General features: G+C 41.0%; 1 protein-coding gene across 1 annotated transcript in view; it reads left to right on the top strand.

Moving 5' to 3' along the window:
* Window positions 1-27263, top strand: part of SWAP70 (switching B cell complex subunit SWAP70) — an 86445-nt gene that overhangs the window by 7609 nt on the left and 51573 nt on the right. The window contains exon 2 of the mRNA XM_033206052.1: window positions 22262-22402. Coding sequence (XP_033061943.1) covers window positions 22262-22402 — 141 coding nt within the window. The remainder of the gene's footprint in view (window positions 1-22261; window positions 22403-27263) is intronic.

Genomic DNA, 27263 nt, shown 5'->3' with positions numbered 1-27263 from the left:
CGAGTTGGGGTCTTCGTGACCCTGTCTTTGGGTTCAGTTACTTTGCTAGAGTGGCTCATAGAACTCAGGGCGACATGTTTATTGATTTATTACAGAAGATATTTTAAAGGATACAAATAGACAGGTGAAGAGAGACACAGGGTGAGGAACTTCTCATGGAGTTTGGGTGCACTGCCCTCCTGATACATGAATTAGTTCTCATTAACCTTCCTTTAAGTCTCCACATGTTCAGCTCTCTGGGAGCTCCTCAAACCCTGTCCTCTTGGGTCTCTTATGGAGACTTTATTGGATAGTCGTGATTAAAGTATAGACAACCATGTAGAAATGTGATTAGACAAAAAGGGTATGATCTAATATCAATAGACTGGGAAAGTCCAGCAAGGATTGTCTGTTCAGATTCTCCTTGGTGTCTCTGTGCAGCCTTCCTTCCACCAAGGTGTGGGGGAGGACCCCTTCTGAAATGAAGGTCTTGTGGCCTACAATTAGACAAGGAAGGTCAGAGAATTTCTTTATGACCAGCTCCAAGATAGAAGGGTTGGGGGAGATGAGATTATATTTTTAGTTTCTACGGCTTGCCTTGGGGAGAAAAAGGAGCAGGCGAAGAAAGGACAGAAGGTTAGAGAGAGAGAGATCTATTTTTTTTTGCCTTTCCTTCCTTCCTTCCTTCCTTCCATCAAGCGATTCTCCTACCTCAGCCTCCCAAGTAGCTGGGATTACAGGTGTACGCCACCATATCTAGCTAAGTTTTGTATTTTTTAGTAGAGACCAAGTTTCGCCACATTGGCCAGGCTGGTCTCAAACTCCTGACCTCAAGTGATCCGCCCGCCTTGGCCTCCCAAAGTGCTGGGATTACAGGTGTGAGCCACCGGATCTGGCTGAGATTCTGTTTTCTGAGACCTGCTTCTGAGGCCTAAAGTACCCCAACATTATAACAAGGGCTATGGCATTATGAGCCAGGGACCATGGATGAAAACCTATGTATATTTATCTATATATATCGCTTGTCTCATAATATCACATGTTGCAAACATAGACTTTTGTCAGACTTATCAATAAAATTGAACTATAGAACATAGATTTAAACCCTTGGGAAGCTGGGTGCAGTGGCTCATGACTATAATCCCAGAACTTTGGGAAGCTGAGGCAGGAGGATTGCTTGAAGCCAGGAGTTTGGAAACCGCCTGGAAAATATAGTGAGACTTTGTCTCTACAAAAAATTTAAACATTAGCTGGACATGGTGGTGGGCACTTGTGGTCCCAGCTACTCGGGAAGAGGAGGTTTCAGTGAGCTGAGATAGTGCCACTGTATTGCAGCCTGGGTGACAGAGCAAGACTTTGTCTCAAGAATAAATAAATAGGTCAGGCGCGGTGGCTCACACCTGTAATCCCAGCACTTTGGGAGGCCGAGGTGGGCAGATCATGAGGTCAGGAGATCGAGACCATCTTGGCTAACACGGTGAAACCCCGTCTACACCAAAAATACAAAAAAAGAAATTAGCTGGGTGTTGTGGCGGGCGCCTGTAGTCCCAGCTACTCAGGAGGCTGAGGCAGGAGAATGGCATGAACCTGGGAGGCGGAGCTTGCAGTGAGCCGAGATACTGCCACTACACTCCAGCCTGGGTGACAGAGCGAGATTCCGTCTCAAAAAAATAAATAAATAAATAAAAATTTGAAATTAAAAAAATAGAAGTCACTCCTAGTCCGGGTGCAGTGGCTCATGCCTGTAATACTAGCACTTTTGGAGGTTAAGGCGAGTGGATCACTTGAGCCCAGGAGTTTGAGACCAGCCTGTACAACATAGTAAGACCCTATCTCTACAATAAATTAATAGAGTTAGAGAGGTATGGTGGCACATGCCTGTAGTCTAAGCTCCTTCTGTAGCTGAGACAGGAGATGGCCTGAGCTCAGGAGATGGAGGCTGGAGTGAGCTCTGATTGTGCCACTGCACTCCAGCCTGGAAAACAGAGTAAGACTCTGTATCCAAAGAAAAAGAAAGAAAGAAACACAGAGAGAGAGAGAGAGAGAGAGAGAGAGAGAGAGAGAGAGACAGGGAGGGAAGGAGAAGAGGGAGTAGGGAGGGAGGGAAAGGGAGAAAGAAAGACCTCTTATGACTTATATAAACTACAATAGAAACAGATGTTTGCTGGTTGTCTAGTCACAGTAATGTTTTCTTGTTAAAACAACGTTTATATTTTATATATTTTATATATATTTATAGCCATAAATAAGGTCATTGCAGGTCAGTAGGTTTTCTCAAATCTTTAAGCCCTCCTCCGCACACCACCCCCCTCCCCAAAAAGGAAACCACTTCTGTCTGCTTCCCTTTACTTACCTTGATTTTTTTTCTCCTTCCTTCTCCCACATTCCCTGCAATCTCATTGGGTGTCTTCCTGGCAATCTGTGCACCTTCTACAGGGGAGCTCTGTCTCTCTGGCTCCAGTTGTAAGTTTTCTGGCTCCCCCATGAATTGAGGGTACGCAGGCCTTCTTCCCTACACTCATCCTGTGCACCTTCATAGAAGTCATCAGCTCTGTTAACTTAATTTGCAATTGGATTGTTGAAAGACAACTGATTGTCATGTTGATTTGGTGTTACGTTGTTTTTCAGGCTGAACTACCGAACAACACTAAGTGATTGTTTTGAGCTTTTTCTTAAGCAAAGATTTACTTGCTTTTCAGCAGCTGAAGTAGGTAGCAATAAGCTAATAGTGGGGAAACAGTATTCCAGAAACACATTTTCTACTTGCTTTTAAATTTGTATTCATGAATAGTCCTTTCTTAGAACAAACCATATAGTTTAAGACTATATTGTTTGTTTTGATTACAATTTTAGTATATTCTGTGATAACTGATGGAAGACTGAAAACTGTATGGAGAGAGAAGGAAACTTTTCTTTATATCTATAGGAAGGCGCTAGGTGCATATAGGTAGCTGAGTAAATGTAGTTGAATTGAATGTTAGACATTTTTTTCCACCATTTTTTCCCCTTGGTTTGGTTTTGGTGCTCTTCTTTTGTTTGTACAGGCTGTCCCTTGGTATCCTTGGGGGATTGGTTCCAGGACTCCCTGCAGATACCAAAATCCTAGGATGCTGAAGACTCTTATATAAAATGGCATAGTATTTGCATATAACCTATGTACCTCTTTCTTTATATATATATATGTATTTTTTTTTTTTTTTTTGAGACGGAGTCTCGCTCTGTCGCCCGGGCTGGAGTGCAGTGGCCGGATCTCAGCTCACTGCAAGCTCCGCCTCCCGGGTTTACGCCATTCTCCTGCCTCAGCCTCTGGAGCAGCTGGGACTACAGGCGCCCGCCACCTCGCCCGGCTAGTTTTTTGTATTTTTTAGTAGAGACGGGGTTTCACCGTGTTAGCCAGGATGGTCTCGATCTTCTGACCTCGTGATCCGCCCGTCTCGGCCTCCCAAAGTGCTGGGATTACAGGCTTGAGCCACCGCGCCCGGCCTCTTTCTTTATATTTTTAATTATCTCTAGATTACTTATAATACCTAATGCAATATAAATAGTTGTTAAGTTACATTGTTTATGGAATAATAACAGGAAGAAAAGTTTGCCTATGTTAAGTACAGATACAGTTTTTAAGGGGAATGTTTTCAGTCCACACTTGCTTGAATCCACAGATGCAGAACCCGGGAATACGGAGGGCCAACTGTATTTCTTCTTCTTCTTCTTTTTTTTAATGAGAGCTATTCGTATATGGATTCTATACTCTCTGATAATAATAAACCTTATTAATGTGGCACCTGAAACAGATTGTTACTTTTAAATTATGGTATAAATTTTCAGAAGTCATAATGGAAATAGGAATAGGGCATCTTATTTGAAGTAGAAGCAATAATTGTTTCTCCTCTACTGGTGCTAAAAATTTTTTTTAAAATTTTTTAGAAATTTCAGTGGTCTTGCTGAAAGATGCTAAATCTCCAGTGTTACTTAGAAATACAGTACATGTAATTCTAATAAAATAAGAAAGGTTATTATTTAAACATGTATATTAAAAAGAAACTTTTGAATATCTCATATAGACACATATAAAAGTTATAAAATTCTGAAGGGTATTTACAAAAGTGAAAAGTAAGTTTTCCTTAACCCTTGGCCCACATTAGTCCCCTGTTCTGGAGGTAACCATTATTTCTAGCTTCTTCTGTTCCTTTGAGAGATCAAAATGAAGCTTAAAATTAATATCCTTATTTAGTAAATGTTTTCCTCTTAAATATAGCAGAATCTAGTGATATTTTTTGCAACCTCTGTTATAGCTTTACTTTGCAATTATGGTTGCAGGGTGAATTACATGTCAGTGCTGGAAATGTCTCGAAATGAACTCATTGGCTGTGAATTTTTATCCTGTTGTTTTTAGAAATACAGCTTTTAAAAAATTTATTGTACCTTTTTGAAATAAAAGAATTTACAACTCTGGTGTAGATCTAAATGAAAAAAATTTTGACGAACAACATGGGTAGTTTAAATCTTTATTATTTTCTCAGTGATAGATCTTCAACTAAAATCTTTTTTTTTTTTTTTTTTTTTTTTGAGACGGAGTCTCGCTCTGTCGCCCAGGCTGGAGTGCAGTGGCCGGATCTCAGCTCACTGTAAGCTCTGCCTCCGGGGTTCACACCATTCTCCTGCCTCAGCCTCCCGAGTAGCTGGGACTACAGGCGCCTGCCACCTCACCCGGCTAGTGTTTTGTATTTTTTAGTAGAGGCGGGGTTTCACCGTGTTAGCCAGATGGTCTCCATCTCCTGAGCTCGTGATCCGCCCGTCTCGGCCTCCCAAAGTGCTGGGATTACAGACTTGAGCCACCGTGCCTGGCTAAAATCTCTTTTTTACTTTTTTTTTATATTTTGCCTCACAATTGGTTTGGATATCTTATGAATCGTACCATATTTTCTGTTCCCATGTAGACACTTAGCCTCTAAAAATTTTAACCTTGCTAGTTACAAAGGTAATTCAGCCAGGCCATTGGTAAGTTGAAAATATAAAGGAAGCAAATTATGAGACAGGGTTTTTATTTGTGGAACACAATATACAAATGTAGTTAATTCTTTTGTGAACTTGGCATGTATAGTATTCCCTCCCTAATCTTTTGTGTTATGTTTCTGTTAATCTCTATGGTAAAAGGTTCTACTGAGGAACAACAACCATCAATTTTTAAAATAGGGTTGGGGATCAGAGTCTTGAGTGAGCCTATTAAATTGCTGGGATTACAGGCATGAGCCACTGCACCCAGCCTAAAGTCTTCGTAAATATTTTTTGTGTAGATATCACCAAAATAAAACAGTAAAGACAACTCTCTAAAAAAGAGAAAATTAGACATTTAGAAATCTTAAAATAGGATAATGAATGTTGGATTATTTCTAGTTTCTATTCCTTACTTGTTAGAAACTTTTCAGTGAGATAACTTGGACATTTTTGTGGTTTTTTTTTTTTTTTTGAAATACATGTACTTTTATTGAAAATAGCATGTAAACGGTGAGGTGCTTTTTTTTTTTTTGGTATTTGACCTTCCATCTTAATATTAATAGTCAGTACATTTCTGATCTTATGACTCAGAGTTCTAAACCTCTCTGATCCCCATTTTGTATTTCCTTTGGGGTCTCATCACAGTCCCAGAGGTACATAGTAACAAAGCTAGAGACAGAAGAGGCTTTGGGCGACCTTCTCCCATGTACTCAGCATGCCATCACTCAATAGGTATATCTCATTCTTTCCCACCATGAGGGTTATAGAACCTTAGTCCTGTGAGTGGTGATTATTGATTATTAGCACATTAGCACTCTCACTCGCTTCCTTAGTCCCTTTTAGGCATGTCCTTGTTCCCCTCCCACAACGCAAGCCTAAGGTAGATCCTTGCCTCAGCTTCCTTTTTCTTCCCCAAGGCTGCATTTCATAAAACTATTTTTCCTGCTCTACCTTCTGCTTTATTTCCTTCTTCTCATCCCACCTTCGTGTTCCTGTTTTTTAAACTCAAAATCTGTGTCAAAAACTGTAGTTTTCAGCAGTTGAGGGAGAGATATTTAAATGGAAATCTGTATGTATACTTGAATTTCATATAAGGAGGTCTTGCGGTTAAGGAGAGATTTCTGCAATATTAGAAAAACTGATTTTTTGATCTTAAGACTCTTCTGTTTTCTATACCTTTTGCTTCTTCCTATACCTGTAAAGGAATAATTCACTTTACAGCATTTGATTTGAAGGAGGAGAATGGTATTATGTGGGCATGGTGTATCAGCTGGAAGTGACACTAGTTAGGATGAAAGTTGTTCTGGTCATATGGACAGTGTTGGAAGGTATTACATTTCACTGGATAGACAGCTGTGGGAGGATGGGGCACTGTCTGCCTTGGCAGGCAGCACATCCCCATCAATTCTTTCAGTTCCTAGGGTGATGGATACTCAGCTAGCTGGCTGTTACCCTGAAATTTAGCCTTCTAACTGAACCTTGTAGCTTGATGAGCAACTGACTCCAGTCTCAGTGATCGTCTTCAGTGATGATTTGAGAAACACTGTTAGGTAATAGGACACCAGACGATTAGTAGATGAGACTACATTGGGATTCTGAGGTCCTTTACCTGGGTGACTTTGGGAAGCTTACTTTGCTTTTTATTGTTTTTATTTTTGTTTATTTATTTTTGAGACGGAGTCTTGCTCTGTCGCCCAGGCTGGAGTGCAGTGACGCGATCTTGGCTCACTGAAAGCTCCGCCTCCCAGGTTCACGCCATTCTTCTGCCTCAGCCTCCCGAGTGGCTGGGACTACAGGTGGCCACCACCACGCACGGCTTATTTTTTTGTATTTTTGGTAGAGATGGGGTTTCACCATGTTAGCCAGGATGGTCTTGATCTCCTGACTTCGTGATTCGCCCACCTTGGCCTCCCAAAGTGCTGGGATTACAGGCGTGAGCCACTGCACCTGGCCTGCTTTTTATATTTTAAGATTATAATAGAGCTCACAACCTTTATATGTGACAGCAGAAATTCTGTCTTATTTTCTACCAAACACTGATGTTGAAGAAAATTAATGTATAAAACATTATATGAGTTTGAAGGTTTCAGTCTACTGAACACTTTTTGTTAGGCACCCTGGGGAAGAAAAAAACATGCAGCCTTGTCCCTTATGTTCAGGATTGTGTGATGTAGTCAAGAAGACAATACATGAAATGACCACAATGACGCAATATATAAACAAGTTCTAGAGAGTGTAGAAGATGACCACTGTAAGCCGTGTCATCCAGTGTTAGCCAGTAGCCACGTTTGGCTGTTGATTGCTTGACAAGTCATGAGCCTGAGTTGAAATGTACTTCAAGTATAAAATATGCATTGGATTTCAAAGATTTAGTACCAGAACAAGAGTAACATCTCGTTATTTATTTATTTATTTGAGATGGAGTTTTGCTGTTGTTGCCCAGGCTGGAGTGCAGTGGCACGATCTTGGATCACTTCAACCTCTGCCTCCTGAGTTCAAGTGATTCTCCTGCCTCAGCCTCCAGAATAACTGGGATTACACGTGCCCGCCACCATGCCTGGATAATTTTTTTGTTTTCAGTAGAGACAGGGTTTCACCATGTTGGCCAGGCTGGTCTCGAACCCTGACCTCAGGTGATCCACCCCCCTTGGCCTCCCGAAGTGCTGGGATTGCAGGCATGATTTTTAAAAATACTGATTACATGTTTAAATTACAATATTTTGGATATAGTATTTAAGTTAATATTACCTATTCCCTTTTACTTTTTTTTAATGTGGCTTTAAACATTCTAAATTTCTTATGTGGTTTGCAGTATATTTCCATTGGCCAGAACTGCTGTAGAAGTTCAGGGCAAATAGAGAAAAGGTATAGACAGTTGCAGACAAAGTTTCATGAAGGAGATAGAACTTCAGCTATTTCTTGAGGGAATGGCGAATGTTGAGGGTGATCTGGCTGTGACATCTGTCACCCCATTGATCACCAGGGTTGATTTCACTGATCTGACTGGCTAGGTGGTTGTCCCCTTCCTCCCTCACCACTCCATGTGCATCCCTCCCAGTGCTGTGTGCTCAGTCAAAGAGAATGACCATCCTCGATAGAGGAGGACCTGTCTTCGGTCAAGGGTATGTGAGTAGCTGTGCTCCCCTGCTAGAACCTCCAGACAAGCTCTCAAGGTCTTGAGAGAATGGAGCAGATCTTGTCCAGTATAATTGCAGAAAGGTGACAAATATGGTGGTAGCACTGTAAATTAAGAGCAAGAGCCTCAACTTGGAGTATTTGAGCAGAAAGGAAATACTGTGAGTGGAGTGGAAGGTTTGTTTTGATGCATAGTGGAGAATTAGGATTTAAAGAGAGATGGGGCTACATTTTAGATGTCATTGAATGTTTTTGCACAGAATAGATGGCTAATGTATGTTTATTGAGTGACAGTCTGTGTTAGAATTAGTTCAGAATTGACTCTGTAAAGAGGGTAAGTCATTTAAAGTTTTTAGGTAGATAAATGGCAGAGATACGGTTTTAAAATTATTCTGATGATGTGGGTGTGATGATTAAAGATGAGAGGCTGGAGATTGGGGGACTTGTTAGTGGGGTGTTATGAAGTCTGGGTAAGTTGGTGAGTGTGGGACAGGAGTGGTGGCTATGGAAATTAAAACAGATATGTACCCTCCCCTTATAGAGCTTAAAATCTTGTGAGTGATACAGATGAGCAAACTGGCAACTCAAATACAGTGAGATACAGAAGGCAGAATGCAGAGGAAGGGAACCTGTTTAGCTTGGGGTAAGGACATGAGGAGTTAGCTCAGAGAATGCTTCCTAGAGGTGGAGACATTTGTCACTAACTTGAAAAGGATGTGTGAAATTCCTCTGTAAGAATACTATGATGAAAGATTCAGAAAGTAAAACCTTTAGAGGAACGTGAAAAGTGTTAAGAGAGAACGGAGTTGGAGAGTAAGGAGAGTTACCTGTACTCCATTACTTGTGTGGTCATCGGAAGTCACTTCTCTTTGCTGAGCTTTAGTTTCCTCATTTGTAAAATGTAGGGTAGCAGACACGCTCTTTGAGGTTTAGCCTTCTAGCTGAACCTTGTAGCTTGATGTGTTTACCATGGTTATATCCTGAGGAGTGGTTGCTGTGCAGCAACTCTTTGTCAGGGCCTGAGAGGGGAGAATGGGACCTTGTACTGGGAGGTGAGGGGAGGGGCCTTGTTTCCCGACCCTCACACTCTCTGCTTGGTTAGCCTGAAGGTGACAGAGCCGCTCATGCAGTAGAGACAGGAGTTGGCATTGGCTGGGGCTGAATTAGATCCAGAAGGTGGACAAACTATATGAAAAAGAGATATAAGAAGAGACCATAGTTTTATTAAGGCAATGGTGATACCAAAGTCAGAATCAGGGTGGCAAACCTATTTTGGGGGAGAAAGGTGATGAGATCTCATTTGGATCTTTTGGGCGAGAGGCAGATTTAGAATAGAAATCTCTAGTATTGTTTAGTGATATAAACCAGAGCTTATTGGAGAGGTCAAGAGCAGAAAGAGATCTGTGAATCATTTGGATAGAGATGACTTAAGGTTGTCAGAATGAAAGCATTTTCCTTTTTTCTTTTTATAAATTTTTAAATTTATAAAATATAAAATTAAAAAAATTTAATTAAGTCTTTTGATTCATAAATACAGAATTGTCTTTTTATTTATTTATTTATTTATTTATTTATTTATGAGACAGGATCTTCCTCTGTTGCCCAGTGCAGTGACACAATTCTCGGCTCACTACAACCTCCCCCTCCCGGGTTCAAGTGATTCTCATGTCCCAGCCTCCCAAGTAGCTGGGATTACAGGCGTGTGCCACCCCACCCCACCCAGCTAATTTTTATGTTTTTAGTAGATACGAGGTTTTGCCCTGTTGGCAGGCTGGTCTTGAACTCCTGGCCTCAAGTGATCACCTGCCTTGGCCTCCCAAAGTGCTGGGATTACAGGTGTGAGCCACTGTACCTGGCCAAAAGCACTTTCCAAGAAGAAATTAAAGAAGAACTCAGGGTTGAAAATTGACCTTTGGGAAATGACCAGATTGGGAGAATGAGGGATGATGGATGTGACTGCATAAAGGCACCTTTGAAGAACTTAGAAACTATTCTGTCTGGGTTGGGTATGCTGGTGCATGCCTGTAATTCAAGCACTTGGGAGGCTGAGACAGGTGGATGGCTTGAGCTCAGGAGTTTGAGACCAGCCTGGACAACATGATGAAACCTGTTTCTACAAAAAAACAGAAAAATTAGCTGGATGTCATAGCAGGTGCCTGTAGTCCCAGCTGCTGGGGGTGAGGGGTGGGGGATGGTGGCTGAGGTGGGAGAATTGCTTGAGCTCAGGAGGTTGAGGCTGTGGTGAGCCTGGATCGAGCTATTGCACTCCAGCTTCAGTAACAGAGCAAGACCCTGTCTCAAAAAAAAAAAAAAAAAAAGAAAGAAATAAAGAAAGAAAGAAAAGAAAATGGTATGTCAGGGACCAAAAACATCTAAGGGGGGCGGGGGGTGATTCAGACTGCCAACTGCCAGACCTTTGGGAGAGTGACTTGGCCAGAAGGTACCTGTCCCAGCATGGGTTCTCCAGGAAGCCAATGCTAAGACAGTGTTGGGAATACAAAAGTATTATTCCTCTGTGGGGTGGGAGAGAGGAAATGAAATTGGGAAAAGGAACTGTCAAACCATCATATGGATTTGGCAAAACCAGGAGCTCTGAAGCAAAGGTTGCCCCTTATGGGACTCCCACATTGAGGAAAAGTGATCCTACCGCCCCGCTCTGTCACTGGGACCCTGAAAGTAGCGGGAGGCTGTCAGCTTAACACAGTCCTTGTAGCTGGGTAGCAGTTACCTTCTTGAGGGGACATCTGAGTGGTGCATCTCTGTGTCTACTTCAGAATCCATTTAGAAAAGCAATTTCAAGAGATTGATAGGGATAGAAGTCATATTACGAGGGCCATGCGGGGTCAGGTAGGTGAGAAGGTGGGGCAGCTGAGGGAAACCTCACATTTGTGATTTTTTTTCATTCTTTTATTTTTAATTTTATTTTACATATTTTCGATTTCTGTATATTTTAATGACTTCAGATTTGTGATCTTTCTTAAATTAAAAAATTTTTCTTTTTGAGACAGGGTCTTACACTGTCACCCAGGCTGGAGTGCATCATGGTTCACTGCAACCTTGAATTCCTAGGCTCAATTGGTCCTCCCACCTCAGCCTGCTGAGCAGTTGGGATTACAGGTGTGCACCACCATGCCTTGCTAAGTTTTGTGTTTTTCATAGAGACAGGGTCTTGTTATGTTGCCTGGGCTGGTTCCAAACTCCTGACCTCAAGTGATCCTCCTGCCTCAGCCTCCCATTGTTGAGATTATGGGCATGAGCCACTGCATCCAGCCAGATTTGTGATCTTTGTCACCACCTTGAGTGCACACTGTGACGTCACATTTTCTCTTGGAGATGAATGTACTAAATTAAACTTCCAAGGAAGGTGGTAGTCAAGGAGTCACAACTCAGAGCCCCCTCTTCTGTTATAGAGCCTTCTCTCACACATGCTTGTTAATTCTTATTGTGTCCTTTTCTCAGAAGTCTGTACTTGAATTTTAAGGAACTGGACTTCTCTACTAGATCTCAGGCCAGATGAGTTACACTTGACTAGTTCTGGTGGTGTTAAGAACTAATGTAGGTGGCCGGGCGCGGTGGCTCAAGCCTGTAATCCCAGCACTTTGGGAGGCCGAGATGGGCGGATCACGAGGTCAGGAGATCGAGACCATCCTGGCTAACACGGTGAAACCCCGTCTCTACTAAAAATACAAAAAACTAGCCGGGCGAGGTGGCGGGCGCCTGTAGTCCCAGCTACTCGGGTGGCTGAGGCAGGAGAATGGCATAAACCCGGGAGGCGGAGCTTGCAGTGAGCTGAGATCCGGCCACTGCACTCCAGCCCGGGAGACAGAGCGAGACTCCGTCTCAAAAAAAAAAAGAACTAATGGAGGCATTGTTTTTCACTCTGAAAGTGATTTGATCTAGAGATTCCAATTAAAAATTTTGCTAGAAACATGGTAGTATAGTAAGATAAATGCAAAGACCCAGATCTAGATGAAGATGGTAGAGTAGCAAAATGAAATTTAAAAAAAGAAAAAAATTCTTGGAAATTCTTAAATGGGACTAATTTAGCAAACATTTGTTGAACAGCTCTCTCTTAGGTACTTCATTAGGTTTTGGTATTGCACAGATGGCTAAAATACGTGTTGCACAGATGGCTAAAATACAGACCCTCTCTTTAAGGAACTTACAGAGTAGTGAGAAAGATAAAGAAGCTTACTGGAGTTAAATCTTCTCACAAATGGTTTACCTTCTTAAAAGACATTTTTGCAGTATTTTATTAAGGAGCTGGACTCTCAGGAGGCTGTCCCAAATTGGGGGACTTTGTTGCCCATTAGGGTGACTTTTTTTTTTTTTTTTTGGGATGGAGTCTCGCTCTGTGCCCAGGCTGGAGTGCAGTAGCACCATCTTGGCCTGCTGCAACCTCCATAGGGTGGCTTTTTAAAGAGGCATGGGAAAGCCTGCTTTGTGGATGACTCACATGAGTTAATTTTATCAACTTCATAATTCTACAATGATCTTTTCATTTTCTAATTTTACTGGTGTTTTCTGGCAGGAGCCCTGTTTTCACTTATTCCTGATACTGCAGCAAAATACCACAGACTAGGTCATTTATAAATAATATAAATTTATTTATCACAGTTCTGGATACTGGAAAGACCAGGATCAAGATGCTGGCAGATTGAGTGTGTCTGGTGATGGCTTGCTGTCTGCTTTCAAGATGGTTCCTTGTTGCTGTATCCTCATGTGGCAGAAGGGCAAAAGAGACTAGGGAACTCCCTCCCTTCAACCTCTTTTATAAGGTCATTGATCCCATTTGCGAGAGTTCTGCTCTCTTGACTTAATCAGCACATAAAGGCTTCACCTCTTTTTTATTTTGAGACGGAGTCTCGCTCTGTCACCAGGCTGGAGTGCAGTGGCGTGATCTCGGCTCACTGCAACCTCCGACTCCCTGGTTCAAGCGATTCTCCTGTCTCAGCCTCCCAAGTAGCTGGGACTATAGGCACACACTACCACGCCTGGCTAAGTTTTGTATTTTTAGTAGAGATGGGGTTTCACCATGTTGGCCAGGATGGCCTTGATCTCCTGACCTCGTGATCTGCCCACCTTGGCCTCCCAAAGTGCTGGGATTACAGGCATGAGCCACCGCTCCCGGCCAGGCCTCACCTCTTAATACTGACACATTGGAGATTTTCAACATATGAATTTTGGGGGACACATTCAGACCATAGCAAGCCCTCAGCCCTACTTAATTTTTAAATTTTCTATTTAAAATATATAAAATATTAAAATATAAAAGCTTCATTTTCTGATTAAAAGGTAATACATAGAATACTCAATGTATTAAAGTACAGAGTCGAAGGTAAAACGCTCAAATTCTACCACCAAAGGCAGATGCAATTAACTTTTCAGTGAATATCTTTCTTATATATCTCTCTTTCTCCCTTCTTCTGTCATGCACACACATGCGTATACACATGTGTAAATACATAGACATATAGGTCCTTTTGTGTAAATAGGGTCATATTCTGTGTCCTTTCATATCCTCTTTTATTTCTTTCTTATTTATTTATTTATTTATATTTTTTTGGGAGACAGGTTCTCGCTCGGTTGCCAGGGCTAGAGTACAGTGGTGCTATCACGGCTCACTGCAGCCTCAACCTCCTGGCCTCATTTGATTCTCCTACCTCAGCCTCCCTAGTAGCTGGGACCACAGGCGCACACTACCCCCTTCAGCTAACTTTTGTATTTTTTGTAGAGACAGGGTCTTACTTTGTTGCCCAGGCTGGTCTTGAACTCCTGGGCTCAAGTGATCCTCCTCCCTTGACCTCCGTTAAGTGCTGGGATTTCAGGTGTGAGCCACAGTGCCGGGCCTGTAGTCTCTTTTCTTAAGCATTGTGTTAGGGTCATCTTTCTGTATCAATGCATATAGATAGCAGACACCATCCTTTATAATGACTGTGAACTATTTCATTGTGTTGATGCATCATTCTTTATTTAACCATTTCCTATTCACAGGTATTTGAGATGTTTTAAATGTTTTTAACCCAGGATACTGCTATACATTGTACAATGCATAGGTTACCTGCCCTGTCCCCCAAACAAATAATTATTCAGCCCAAAATGTCAGTAGTACTGAGGTTGAGAAAACCTGCTCTGTACCTTCTGCAATGTTGGATATTGGTAGTCTTTACTCCCTTATAGCTCCTCAAACACCAGGTATTATTACTTAGGCCAAAAGTTATTACTTAGGCTCTTTTAATGTGCATTCTTTTGATTACTAGCAAGATAAAGCATCTTTTCCTATATTTTATTTACCTATTTTTGAAGTAAAAGGTGGGGTTTAATCTTTAGTTACATGATACTGCAAGCTATGAAATTCCATGTAGAAACAAGGAACCCATTCAGAGGACAAGCTTCATACAGCTTCATACAGTATGTACAGTTTGGAACTGTTCAAGTATAGTTTCCTTGTAAAAGGTATCACAATAACAAACCACATTTAAAGGAGTTCTTAGTAGAGAAACAGTAAAAAAAGTTATACCAAATATAATACACAGCGTACAGCATTACACCGCCCTAGCCATTCAGTCTAGAAGTTAAAGGTCCCCGGAGTTCCACCTCAACTTGAAAGGTATCCTCTTTTATTAGTGATTAGTTTCTTTTTTTTTTTTTGAGACGGAGTCTTGCTCTGTCGCCGGGGCTGGAGTGCAGTGGCCGGATCTCAGCTCACTGCAAGCTCCGCCTCCCGGGTTCACGCCATTCTCCTGCCTCAGCCTCCCGAGTAGCTGGGACTACAGACGCCCGCCACCTCGCCCGGCTAGTTTTTTGTATTTTTTAGTAGAGACGGGGTTTCACAGTGTTCGCCAGGATGGTCTCGATCTCCTGACCTCGTGATGCCCACAAGAATGATTTGAATATTGGAGCTATTTGCCTTGTTTGTTTATGGTTTCTTCTTTTTAAAAGAAAATGTAAGCATTTTTATGTGGTCAAATTTACCGGTATTTTCTGTTTCATTTCTGAAGAGGGGTAAGTTGGTAAGTTATCCAAAATAAATTTAAAAAGGTGGTTCAGTTCAGTTAGAGTGTAATCCAGTGCCACTGTATGACATCAGTGGCATATATTCTGTGGACAGCATTCCAACAGTTGACTTTGAGTTACTTTTCCTTAATCTGTCTGTAAGTGTTCTGTTCTTACTGAATCTTCCCTTAGCCCTATGCTAGTCACTGAAGGATGTAGAAGGAAAATATTTGTTTCCTCTCTTATTGATCTACAGTTAGATGAGATACCATTAGTATCTGAAACAGAACATAGTTAAATGCTGAATAGGAGTTCATGGGGCAGGGTGGTAATCCACGAACATTTCCTAGAGTTTATGAATGACCCAATCTTGAAGGATGTGACTAGGCAGAAGGGAAATGTTTCCAGCACAGGGCATCACGGTGTGATAGATAGTTAAGAGATTTGAGTTCTAGTCCCTACTTTGTTGCTAATTATTGTGTGACTTAGGCCATGTCTCAGGCCACAGTCTTTTTATCTGTGAAGTGAGGAGATAGAGATAGTATATTTTCTAAGATTATTGTTGGCCGGGTGCAATGGCTGACACCTGTAATCCCAGCGCTTTGGGAGGCTGACGTGGGTGGATCATGAGGTCGGGAGATCGAGACCATCCTGGCTAACACGGTGAAACCCCGTCTCTACTAAAAATACAAAAATTAGCTGGGTGCAGTGGCAGGCGCCTGTAGTCCCAGCTACTCGGGAGGCTGAGGCAGGAGAATGGCGTGAACCCAGGAGGCAGAGCTTGCAGCGAGCCTAGATAGTGCCACTGCACTCCAGCTTGGGCGAAAGAGTGAGACTCCGTCTCAAAAAAAAAAAAAAAAAAAAAAAAAAAAAGATTATTGTTAATAGTAAAGTATCATGGCTTTAATGTTAAGATAATTTTTAGAAAGAATTCACTTAGCAGTTATTGAAAGTCTTCTGGATTCTGGGCAGCATGCTAGGTGCTTTGGGCACGCAATGTTGTGTAAGATATGGGCCTTTCAGAAATGTACAGTCTTACAGGAGAGAAAAATCATGTGTGGTAGTTACCACAAGAGGTACTGTTTGGGAAACAGAGTGAAGAAAGATCATCTTGGTTTGGGTGATGAAGGCTTCAGAAAGAGATGGCATTTTTGTTAGGCAGGAAAGGAGGCAGGGGTAAATTGAGCAAGGGCCCAGGGGAGAAAGCGGTGCGGTACGGGGTTTGCCTGGGATGCAGTTAGTAAGCTTATTTGGCTATATTTGTATGATTCGTGCAGAGGGGTGGGAAGAAATAAGGAAGGTGAAGTGGGCTGGCTTGTGGAGTGACTTAAATATAGAACTCACATATTTCCTTAGCTTTTACTTTTGTAGTCTTCTGATGATTTTTAGGCAGGGGAAAATGTGATGTTAGTGGTACTTGAAGATTTGGTTTAAGTGTCTAGGATGGTAATTGATTGTACTTAGGTATCGAGAGCAATGTGAACAGTGACTGAGATTTTTGAGGCTGAATAGATTAAAGATAAGAGAAAATAAGCAAGACTTAAACAGTGACAAGCAGGATGAAAAGATGTTTGGAAGGGGAAAATGAGTCCATGCGGTAATGGGCAGGACTTAGAGTAGACAATGCTGTTAAGGCAGGGCATAGCTGTGGTAGGAAATTGGTCATGCTGGTCCATTGTTAGGAAGAATTTTCTGGTAATTTGCCATTAGCTTGAAATTTTATAAATCAGACAGGAATTTTAATTTTTAAAAAAAGATTACTCATTATGAGTTATAAGTCTATAATTGTGTCAGTTCAGATAAGTCTTTTGGAATAGAAATCCACCCCCTCCCCTTTTTTTCAGTGTTGAATCTTGCCCATTACGTACATCCTGTAAAGGGAAACTGTGTTACTGGGCGGCACATTTTAAATAACTTTTTAGAATCTCTACGTCTTTGGAGAAAGGATGGTGAACACTACTTACTCATGTGTTAAAACACTGTTCACCATCCTTGATTTTATTTTCATGATGGCTGGAGCAAAATGCTTAAAAAGGGTAAATGGCAAGCAAACCACTGAACAGGAACAGACCACAGGAGCAGGGCTCATGCAGTTAATTAGTCATCTTGTCAGCAGAGGCCCTGCAGAGGCAACTGCAGACAGCTATGAGGGAACTGGAGACATGAGTTTCTGGCATGGATACGGATCTGTTATTGTGGTAACAATAGTTTATTCTTCAAATTAGCAGAATGAGAGCAAAGCTGCTTAGCAATTATGTGCGTGCTGAAAGAATGGCCTTTGGAGGAGCAGGCATTTGAAGTGGGATAAATTCAGCTTTTTCAAGAAACTTGCAAACACCCTGATTAGAGTGATCTGGGGCAGTCCTTTTACAAATCAAGAACTTGTAGTCCTCTTTCTCATTCTTTTGTCTTAATTTGCTTTTCAGCTTTCTCATCTGGAGAAGGGGTTAGTGCCTCTTAATGCAGTTTCCCCCAGAGGGATAGGGTGCTGGGAGATGAGGGCTCCCAGAGAGAGAATGATCCCAGACTTCTAGGTCCATGTACTTCCTTGCCACTGGCACTGACTTGGCCCTGCTGAATAGTGCCAGTCATCTCTGTTGGGTCCTGTGGAGCTGATGGGGTGGGGCTAGGGTAGCACCAGCACATCACTGAAATTTAGAAACAACTTGCAGGCGTGTTCTTCTTTGTATTGGCAGGGCTATCTGTTTTTCCAGAAACAGAGGGAAGGTGGCAAAGCATGGAAAGGACACCAGAGTGGGAGACTTGGGTCTAATCCCAGTTTCACTACACATAAAACTCTGTGATTTGGGACACATCTCCTAATCTCTGACTCAGCCTCTTCATCTGTAAAATAGCAATAATATCTACTCTCCCGGTGGAGAGGCTAAAACAGATTAATAGATGGTATGAGTCTACTTGAAAAAGCATAAATTGCTGTATGAGTTTATGGAGGAGCTTTTACTTCTTTTTACTAGTTTATATTTCGGCCATCAAAAATTTTATTTCTTGTATATTTTATTTTTATAAAAAGAAAACCTTGGCCAGGTATACTGGTTCACGCCTGTAATTCCAGCACTTTGTCAGTCCAAGGTGGGTGGATCACTTGAGGTCAGGAGTCTGAGACCAGTCTGGCCAACATGGTGAAACTCTGTCTCTACTAAAAATACAAAAATTAGCTGGGTGTGGCGGCAGGTGCTTGTAATTCCGCTACTTGGGTGACTGAGGTGGGAAGATTGCTTGAATCTGGGAGGCAGAGGTTGCTGAGCTCATGCCATTGCACTCCAGTCTGGGCGACAGAGCGAGACTCTGCCTCAAAACAAGAAACAAACAAAAAACCTTGTTGAGACTGGGCATGGTGGCTCATGTGTATAATCCTGGCACTTTGGGAGGCTGAGGTGGGAGGATCACTTGAGCCTAGGTGTTTGAGACCAGCCTGGGCACACAAGTGAGACCCCATCTCTATTTTTTTTTTTTTTTTTTGAGGCGGAGTCTCGCTCTGTCGCCCGGACTGGAGTGCAGTGGCCGGATCTCAGCTCACTGCAAGCTCCGCCTCCCGGGTTTACGCCATTCTCCTGCCTCAGCCTCCGGAGTAGCTGGGACTACAGGCGCCCGCCACCTCGCCCGGCTAGTTTTTGTATCTTTAGTAGAGACGGGGTTTCACCGTGTTAGCCAGGATGGTCTCGATCTCCTGACCTCGTGATCCGCCCGTCTCGGCCTCCCAAAGTGCTGGGATTACAGGATTGAGCCACCGCGCCCGGCCCCCATCTCTATTTTTAAAAAATCAAAATAAATCAAGAAAAAAATACTTGAGATACTGTCTAAGCTTTAAAGAAAGGTTGCTGATGAAAAGTTTTAAAGATAGTACACAAGTTTTTCCTCTTTTAGAAATACTGTTTCATTGTTGCTTTATTCAGTTGGTTGTTTTATATATACATATATATTATAATTAAATAATTTTCGAGATGGGACCCCCTCTGTCACCGAGGCTGGAGTGCAGTGGCATGATCACAGCTCAATGCAGCCTCGACCTCCCTAGGCTCAGGTGATCCTCCCACCTCAGCCTCCCATCTCAGCCTCCCAGGTGGCTGGGACTACAGGCACATGCCACCACATCCAGCTAGCTTTTGTACTTTTTATGGAGATGGGGTTTTGCCATGTCGTCCAGGTTGGTATTGAACTTCTGGGCTCTAGCTATCCACTTGTTTCAGCCCCTCAAAGGGCTAGGATTATTGGCGTGAGCCACCACGCCCAGCCTGTTGTTATGTTTTTTGAAGAAGACTTCCCTTTAATAGACCTTACTAATGGTGAAAAAGCTGTCACAAAGCTGGACTTCTTATCTAAATTATGAAATGAGTTTGGGTTGATAGTTAAGGGTTTTACAAACAAGTCCAACTCCTCATTTGATAGTGAGGATGCAGAGACACTGGAGTTCAGGTCCCTTCTAGGTGCCTTGTATAAGTGCAGCCTTCCTCACAGTTTGCTTAACTAAGTAAATATGGTTAAGAAAATTATCACTGAATTTAGCCATCCGTGTGTTTAACAGGAGTGCTGTTTAATTGTCCAAGGCTGAAATCTCGAGTTCAAATCTGTATCTTCTTCAGTGGGATCATTTAATCAAACTAAGTGTCTATATGTACAAAGAGCACTTTTGACTTTAGAGAACTGAAGACATAATGTTTCTTATTACTGGAGAGTGCTGGACCAGAGATTACAAAACCCGAGTTCTAGTCTCAGTTCTCGGTAACTTTAGTCAAGAAAAACAAATTTAATATCTGTGAGTCTGTAGTCACCATTTATAAGATGAGGGTGACAATATGACATCCAAGGCATCTAAAGCCAGGACTTTACTTAGACGATCTATGAAACCCAAAGGTAGAGAACGGGGTGGGTATGGAGGAGATGGTGTTTTTTGTTTCCTGAGTGCTTTGGATTAATCAACTACTTTTATCATGTTATTCCCCTATCTGGAAATTTTTCTATTTGCCTCTATTCCTGTCCTAAAACTATCCTTATTTATCCTGTAAGCAATAAGTTACATTTCACTTCCTCTGTGAAGTCACTGTAACACATACTATTTCTCCTTTTCTGATCTCATTTATTGCCATTACAGCTCGCTCATCCATTAGTCATGGTACATTGCTGTGGAATATGTCTTCCTTTTACACCTCATCTGTAGTCAGCAGGTTAATGTAGAAGAAAAAGTATAGGCTATGAAGATAAATAGATTGATCTGTGTGATCTTAGGCTGGCCACTTTATTTATATATATATATATATATATATGTATATTTAATTTTTAAAATATGTAGTACATTTTTGAGTAGGTTAATTTTTTAAAAAACTTAATATAAAGAAAAGGCGCAGTGAAGTCTTTTTCTAACCTTGGTCTCATCAAACCTGTCTTCCCTTCACAGTTACTAGTTTCTTATATATCTCTCCAGAATTTCTTTTCTTCCTCCCTTTTCTTTCATACAAAAGATGACATACATATTCTTAGGTACCTTGTTTTTTTCACTTAATTTATGTTGGAGATCTTTTCATATCAGTACATAGCAAGCTTTCTCATGGTTTTTATGTTTCATGGATATACCGTAATTTAACCAGTAGTTGGGAATTGTTAACTTGGATAGAGTTCCAAATGATTTTAAAATTTGAATCACATTTGAACCTGATCTGAGTAATGTGCATTTCATTTCTTTAATACTTGTGTTTCCATAGCATTTTACAGTTTTTAAGCACTTTATATTGTTGAAATTGATCTTTAGTATGTAGGATTTATTAGGCTAGTAGAAATTAAATATCTATTTAAAATTTTGCTGACTGTGGTGCAAGATTCTCCAATAAAAGCTCCACCGTAGTCTTTTCATGTGCTTTACTGGCAAACACAGGGTTTGCTTGAGAAACACAGCCTGCTTTGTAGAGGCTCATAAAAGTCTTCATTACTGCATTTATAATCATTTGTGAATTTACTTCCTTAACTTACTTCCTTAAAACCAGTAGAGCGTGTAGAAAAGGATCTCCACGTAAATGAAGCTTTGAGAAGCAAAACAAATTTAGAAAGAAGATATGCAAATTATTTTATAGATTAAAAATTTTTAATCTTAAACTCCTAACTGAAATATGTGTATGCAGAAAAAGGGACTCGCTTAATGCAAATAAAAGTATTTATTGATATGAATGTGGCTCCTTAAGGTTAAATGTTTAGGGCTGAGAAAAATAAGGAATGTTTTTACCTGGGGTTCAACTAGGAAGATTCTCTGTTGAAGAAAGTACAGCCTTAGCTATATAATTTGACCTGTTCAGAAAGCGCAAATGAAATGGAAGGGACTTAAGTTCTGTTTTAAAATTTTCATTTAATGTAAAACAAGGTTAATACTAAGGTAGCCCAGACTGCTAATTTAACTACTGTATCTGGACATTGAAGTGTGAACTTAGGTTATTGCAAGACCAGTAGCCCTTTATATGTATTTATGCTATGGAATGCAAGTTTTCTATAAAGTATTTTTAACCATGTTAGTGACTCCAATTTTTGCTATTTAATTTTTTCTTATTTTTAATCCAGGCCCTGGATTTCTTTCTCTTTTTATATTAATATTCTTTTACACTCATGCTGAAACTTAGCCTAGTCATAGAATTTTAGAAATATTTAGATACTTAGAGATTCCTAATTAATATTTGGTTATTAATTTGGCCCCTTTATATTGAATAAATGAGAAAACTAAAGCCTGGAGAGGTTGTGACTTGCCTAGGTCAGCCTCCTTGTCCAGAACCCCTGGCTGCCATCCCAATACCAGGTTCTTTCTCGGAACAGCTCTAATTGGCTGACTGTGCTCTACTTGGCAAAAAGTTTAATTTTGAACGCATTCTCTTACACTTCTCCCCCTGCTTTTCTTTCTGATGTGGATAAATTAGCAAAAGACCACAGGAGTATTATGTTGTAGGAGAGACTAGTTCTAAGTGAACCAAACCTGGGAAGGAATGAGAAAGAGTAACAGGTGACAAGTAGGGGCTGGCAGCTGAGCAGCCCTCACCCTGTTTTTGCTAGTTTATTTTCCATCTTTCTCTATCCAGGACAGGGAGCAGCGTGTTGTGTTCACGGCGAAGGTGTCATGTGCTGGTTAGTGGGAGTCTTTAAACAATTTTCTTTTCCCTTGCAGGTCCTTTCCCATAACTTGTGCACGGTGCTGAAGGTTCCTCATGACCCGGTTGCCCTTGAAGAGCACTTCAGGGATGATGATGAGGGGCCAGTGTCCAACCAGGGCTACATGCCTTATTTAAATAGGTTCATTTTGGAAAAGGTATGATTCTAACATTTTTTTGGGTGCAGCATTGTTTGGTTTGCATGTTTCAAGTGGGCCCCAAAGCCCGCTGTTGGTGAGTTCACTAAGGAGTTGAGATACAAAGAATCACTAGATAAATCAGAAAGGAAGAAAGAATGAGAGACTGACAGTGCTTCTTATTCTTCCCTCTCCTCCACTGTCTTCTAAACTTGGTTTAATGTTTTTCCAACTTGGTTCATTCTTTGAAATTAAGAACTGTGTTTTGTGTTAATCTGTACCTGTTCTCTCTCAGGGCGCTTTAAAAAAATCAGGTCTAATATCCAGAATTTGCAAGGAACTTAAACAAATTTATAAGAGAAAACTCTTATCAAAAAGTGGGCAAAGGATATGAAAAGACACTTCTCAAAAGAAGACACTTACACAGCCAACAAATGTATGAAAAAAAAGCTCAACATCACTGATCATCAGAGAAAAACAAATCAAAACCACAATGAGTTACTATGTCACGCCAGTCAGAATGTTGGTTATTAGAAAGCCAGGAAACAATAGATACTGGTGAGGCTGTGGAGAAATAGGAACGCTTTTACACTGTTGGTGGGAATGTAGATTAGTTCAACCATTGTGGAAGGCAGTGTGGCAATTCCTCAAGTATCTAGAACCAGAAATACCATTTGACCCAGCAATCGCGTTACTGGGTATATACCCAAAGGAATAGAAATCATTCTACTATAAAGATACATTCATGGCTGGGCAGGGTGGCTCACACCTGTAATCCCAGCACTTTGGGAGGCTGAGGTGGGCGGATCACCAGAGGTTAGGTGTTCAAGACCAACCCGACTGATACGATGCAACCCCGTCGCTACTAAAAGTACAAAAATTACCCAGGTGTGGTGGCATGCTCCTGTAATCCCAGCTACTTGGGAGGCTGAGACAGGAGAATCGCTTGAACCTGGGAGGCGGAGGTTGCAGTGAGTCGAGATCACGCCATTGCATTCCAGCCTGGACAACAAGAGCGAAACTCTGTCTCAGAAAAAAAAAAAAAAGATACATGCACACGTATGTTTATTGCAGCCCTATTTACAATAGCAAAGACGTGGAACCAACCCAAATGCCCATCAATGATAGCCTGGAGAAAGAAAATGTGGTACATCTATGCCACAGAATACTATGCTGCCGTAAAGAAGAATGAGATCATGTCCATTGCAGGGACATGGATGAAGCTGGAAGCCATCCATCATCCTTAGCAAAGTAACCCAGTAACAGAAAACCAAACACCACGTGTTCTCACTCATAAGTGGGAGGTGAACAATGAGAACATATGGATACAGGGAGGGGAACAACACACACCAGGACCTGTTGAGGTTTGGGGGACAAGGGGAGGGAACTTAGAGGATAGGTCAATAGGTGCGAGAAACCACCATGGCACATATATACCTATGTAACCTGCACGTACTGCACATGTATCTGTTTTTTTTTTTTTTTTTTTTTTTTTAAAGAAGAAAACAATCTGGTTTCGTATGTACTGGCAATTTTTTTTTTTGAGGGGTCTTTATATACTTCTAATTTTTAAATTCATATTTATTTTTATTATTTTTTGCTCAGACCATTCTCTGTAACAAGTATATTTCAGTAATGCCTTTCAAAAAAATGATAATGATAATATTTTGGAATTAAAAGTAAAATACTTGCAGCTGGGTACAATGGCTTACATCTATAATACCAGCGTTTTGGGAGGCTGAGGTGAGAGGATTGTTTGAGGTCAGGAGTTCAAGACTAGCCTGAGCAACATAGTAAAAATACAAATAAAACATTTAAAAATTTTTAAAAACTCAGTTTTTGCATCAAACCTAAATACACAACTATATACATGTTTTTCTGTAGCTTCAGAATTTTTATTGTTTTTATATAATTTTAAAATAGTTTAATGTCTTTTTATAATAGTGAAGTATAGTAATTTACATTTATAATAATAATTTAATAGTTTGTAAAATGCCAAAATGTTGGTCAGGATTCTTTTTTTTTCTTTTTTTCACTCTTGTTGCCCCGGCTGGAGTGCAGTGCCACAATCTCTGCTCACTGCAGCCTCTGCCTCCCGGGCTGAAGCGATTCTCCTGCCTTAGCCTCCTGAGTAGCTGGGATTACAGGCACACACCACCATGCCCATGTATTTTTTGTATTTTTAGTAGAGACGGGGTTTCATCATGTTGACCAGATTGGTCTTGAACTCCTGACCTCAGGTGTTTCTCCCACCTCAGCCTCCCAAAGTGCTGGAATTACAGGCATGAGCCACTGTGCCCAGCCAGGATTCTTTTTAGAAACCAACAAATATTTTTCAAGAATTTTGCAGCAAAGATTCTAAAAATTACAGTGTTCATCTGTGTGGTAATCTTTTTATCTGTATCTGTTATTCCATATCAGCCTCACAATACAATTTCCTGATCTTTCTTTATGTGTATGCATGCCTGTGTATATGTGTGTGTGTATTTCATGTGTTATACATGTTTTTTGTTTTTTTGAGACAGTGTCTTGCTCTGTCGGGTAGGCTGGAGTGCAGTAATGCCGTCACAGCTCCCTGCAACCTTGAACTCCTGTGCTAAATAAAGTAGTCCTCTTGCCTCAGCCTCTTGAGTAGTAAGGACTACAGCTGCGTGCCACCACACCTGGCTAAGTTGTAACATTTTTTATAGAGACGGGATCTCATTATGTTGCCCAGACTGGTCTGAACTCCTGCCCTCATGCAGTCCTCCCACCTGGGCTTACCACAGTACTGGGATTACAGATGTGAGCCATCATGCCTGGCCAATACATGTTTTTTGTTTGTTTGTTTTTGAGACCAGGTCTCGCTCTGTCACCCAGGCTGGAGTACAGTGGCATGATCTCAGCTCACTGCATCCTCCGCCTCCTGGGTTCAAGTGATTCTCTTGCCGCAGCCTCCCCAGTAGCTGGGATTATATAGGTGTGTGCCACCACGCCCGGCTAAGTTTTGCTTTTTTTTGTAGAGATGGGGTTTTACCATGTTGGCCAGGCTGGTCTTAAACTCCTGACCTCAGGTGATCTGCCCGCACTGGCCTCCCAAAGTTCTGGGATTACAGGCGTGAACCACTGTGCCTGCCCTGTTTTTTGTTTGTTTGTTTGTTTGTTTGTTTTTTTGAGATGGAGTCTCTCTTTGTCCCCCAGGCTGCAGTGTGGAGTGCACTGACATAATCTTGGCTCACTGTGTCCTCTGCCTCCCGGGCTCAAGCCATTCTCCTTCCTCAGCCTCCTGAGTAGCTGGGACTACAGGCATGTGCCACCACACCGGGCTAATTTTTGTATTTTTAGTAAAGATGGAGTTTAACCATGTTGGCCAGGCTAGCCTCCAACACCTGACCTCAGGTGATCTGCCTGCTTCAGCATCCCAAAGTGTTGGGATTACAGATGTGAGCCATTGTGCCCAACCTCAATGCATGTTTTTGAAGAATTTCCCTTGCAGAGATGATAACATTGCCGTGATCGTGCTTTTTTCTCTCCTTCGTGTTTATTTTTTTAATTGACCAAAAAAATATATTTATGGGATACAACATGATGCTTTGCAATGTGTATACATTGTGGAATGGTAAAGTGAAACTAGGTAATGTGCATTACTTCACATCCTTATTTGTGGTGAGAATATTTAAAATCTACTCTCAGCAATTTTTAGGTGTTTAATACATTGTTATTAACTATAGTTATCATGTGGTACATGATCATGCTTTAATTAGGAAAAAAAGAAGGAAGAAAAACCACATGATAATGAAAGGTAAGATTTCATTAAATCCACAAAAGCATCATATGGTATGATTCTATTTATATGAAATGTCCAAAATAGGCAAGTAAATAGAGATACAAAGTAGATTAGAGGTTTCTTGGGGTGAGGGGGAGATAGGAATGGTGAGTGATTATTAATGGTCTTGGGTTTCTTTTTGGGATGATGAAAATATTCTAGAATTAACCAGTGATAAAGCCTTATGAATATATTGAAAACCACTGAATTGTATACTTTAAAAGGGTGAATTTTATGATATGTGAATTGTATCTTAATAAAAAATAATTAAATTGTACCAAAATTGATGTGTAAAGTCTCAGGACTTTATAGTATAATGCTTTTTTGTGTTGCTGTTCTGTGTATTGCTCAGGTAGTTTGTGTTCTATCGTTTTATTATATGTATGTCTAATATGTCAAATATTTGCTGAATATATTTCATATATACTTACAATAAAACTATAGAACACAAGTATTTGATGATCTGCTGTGTGTATGTGTGTTTAATGATAGACACTATAGAACACAAATATTTGATGATCTGCTGTGTGTATGTGTGTTTAATGACAGACACTGGTTGGGCACAGTGGCTCATGCCTGTAATCCCAGTGCTTTGGGAGGCTGAGGTGGGAGCATCATGTGAACCCAGAAGTTCAAGACCATCCTGGGTGACATAGTGAGATCCTCTCTCTATTAAAAATCTTAAAAATTAGCCAGGCTTGGTGGCACATGCCTGCAGTCCTAACTACTCAAGAGACTGAGGTGGGAGGATCAGTTGAGCCTAGGAGTTCGAGGTTACAGTGAGCTGTGATGGTGCCACTGCACTGCAGCCTGGGTGACACAGTGAGGCCATATATATATGTATATATAGTCTCTAGATATAGACAGTAAATAGAATTGTGTCTGTTATTAAAATATTATAGAACATACTGGGAAATTCTTAGAAACCTGATTTTGTTTTTATTTCAGTGCTAGAATTTGTGTGTGCTGGGCTAGTGAATAGAGAAACATGGTTTAATATCTTGAAGTGCTGTACCCTACTACTGCATTTTGTTTTCCTTGGTGTGACATTCTTTAAACTTACTGAATTTTATTTAG

This window comes from Trachypithecus francoisi, unplaced genomic scaffold (genome assembly GCF_009764315.1).
Source record: "Trachypithecus francoisi isolate TF-2019V2 unplaced genomic scaffold, Tfra_2.0 Lachesis_group8, whole genome shotgun sequence".
In the NCBI taxonomy this organism is placed as follows: domain Eukaryota; kingdom Metazoa; phylum Chordata; class Mammalia; order Primates; family Cercopithecidae; genus Trachypithecus; species Trachypithecus francoisi.
The sequence above is the reverse complement of the archived record's forward strand: the minus strand, read 5'-3'. Positions and strand labels throughout refer to the sequence as shown.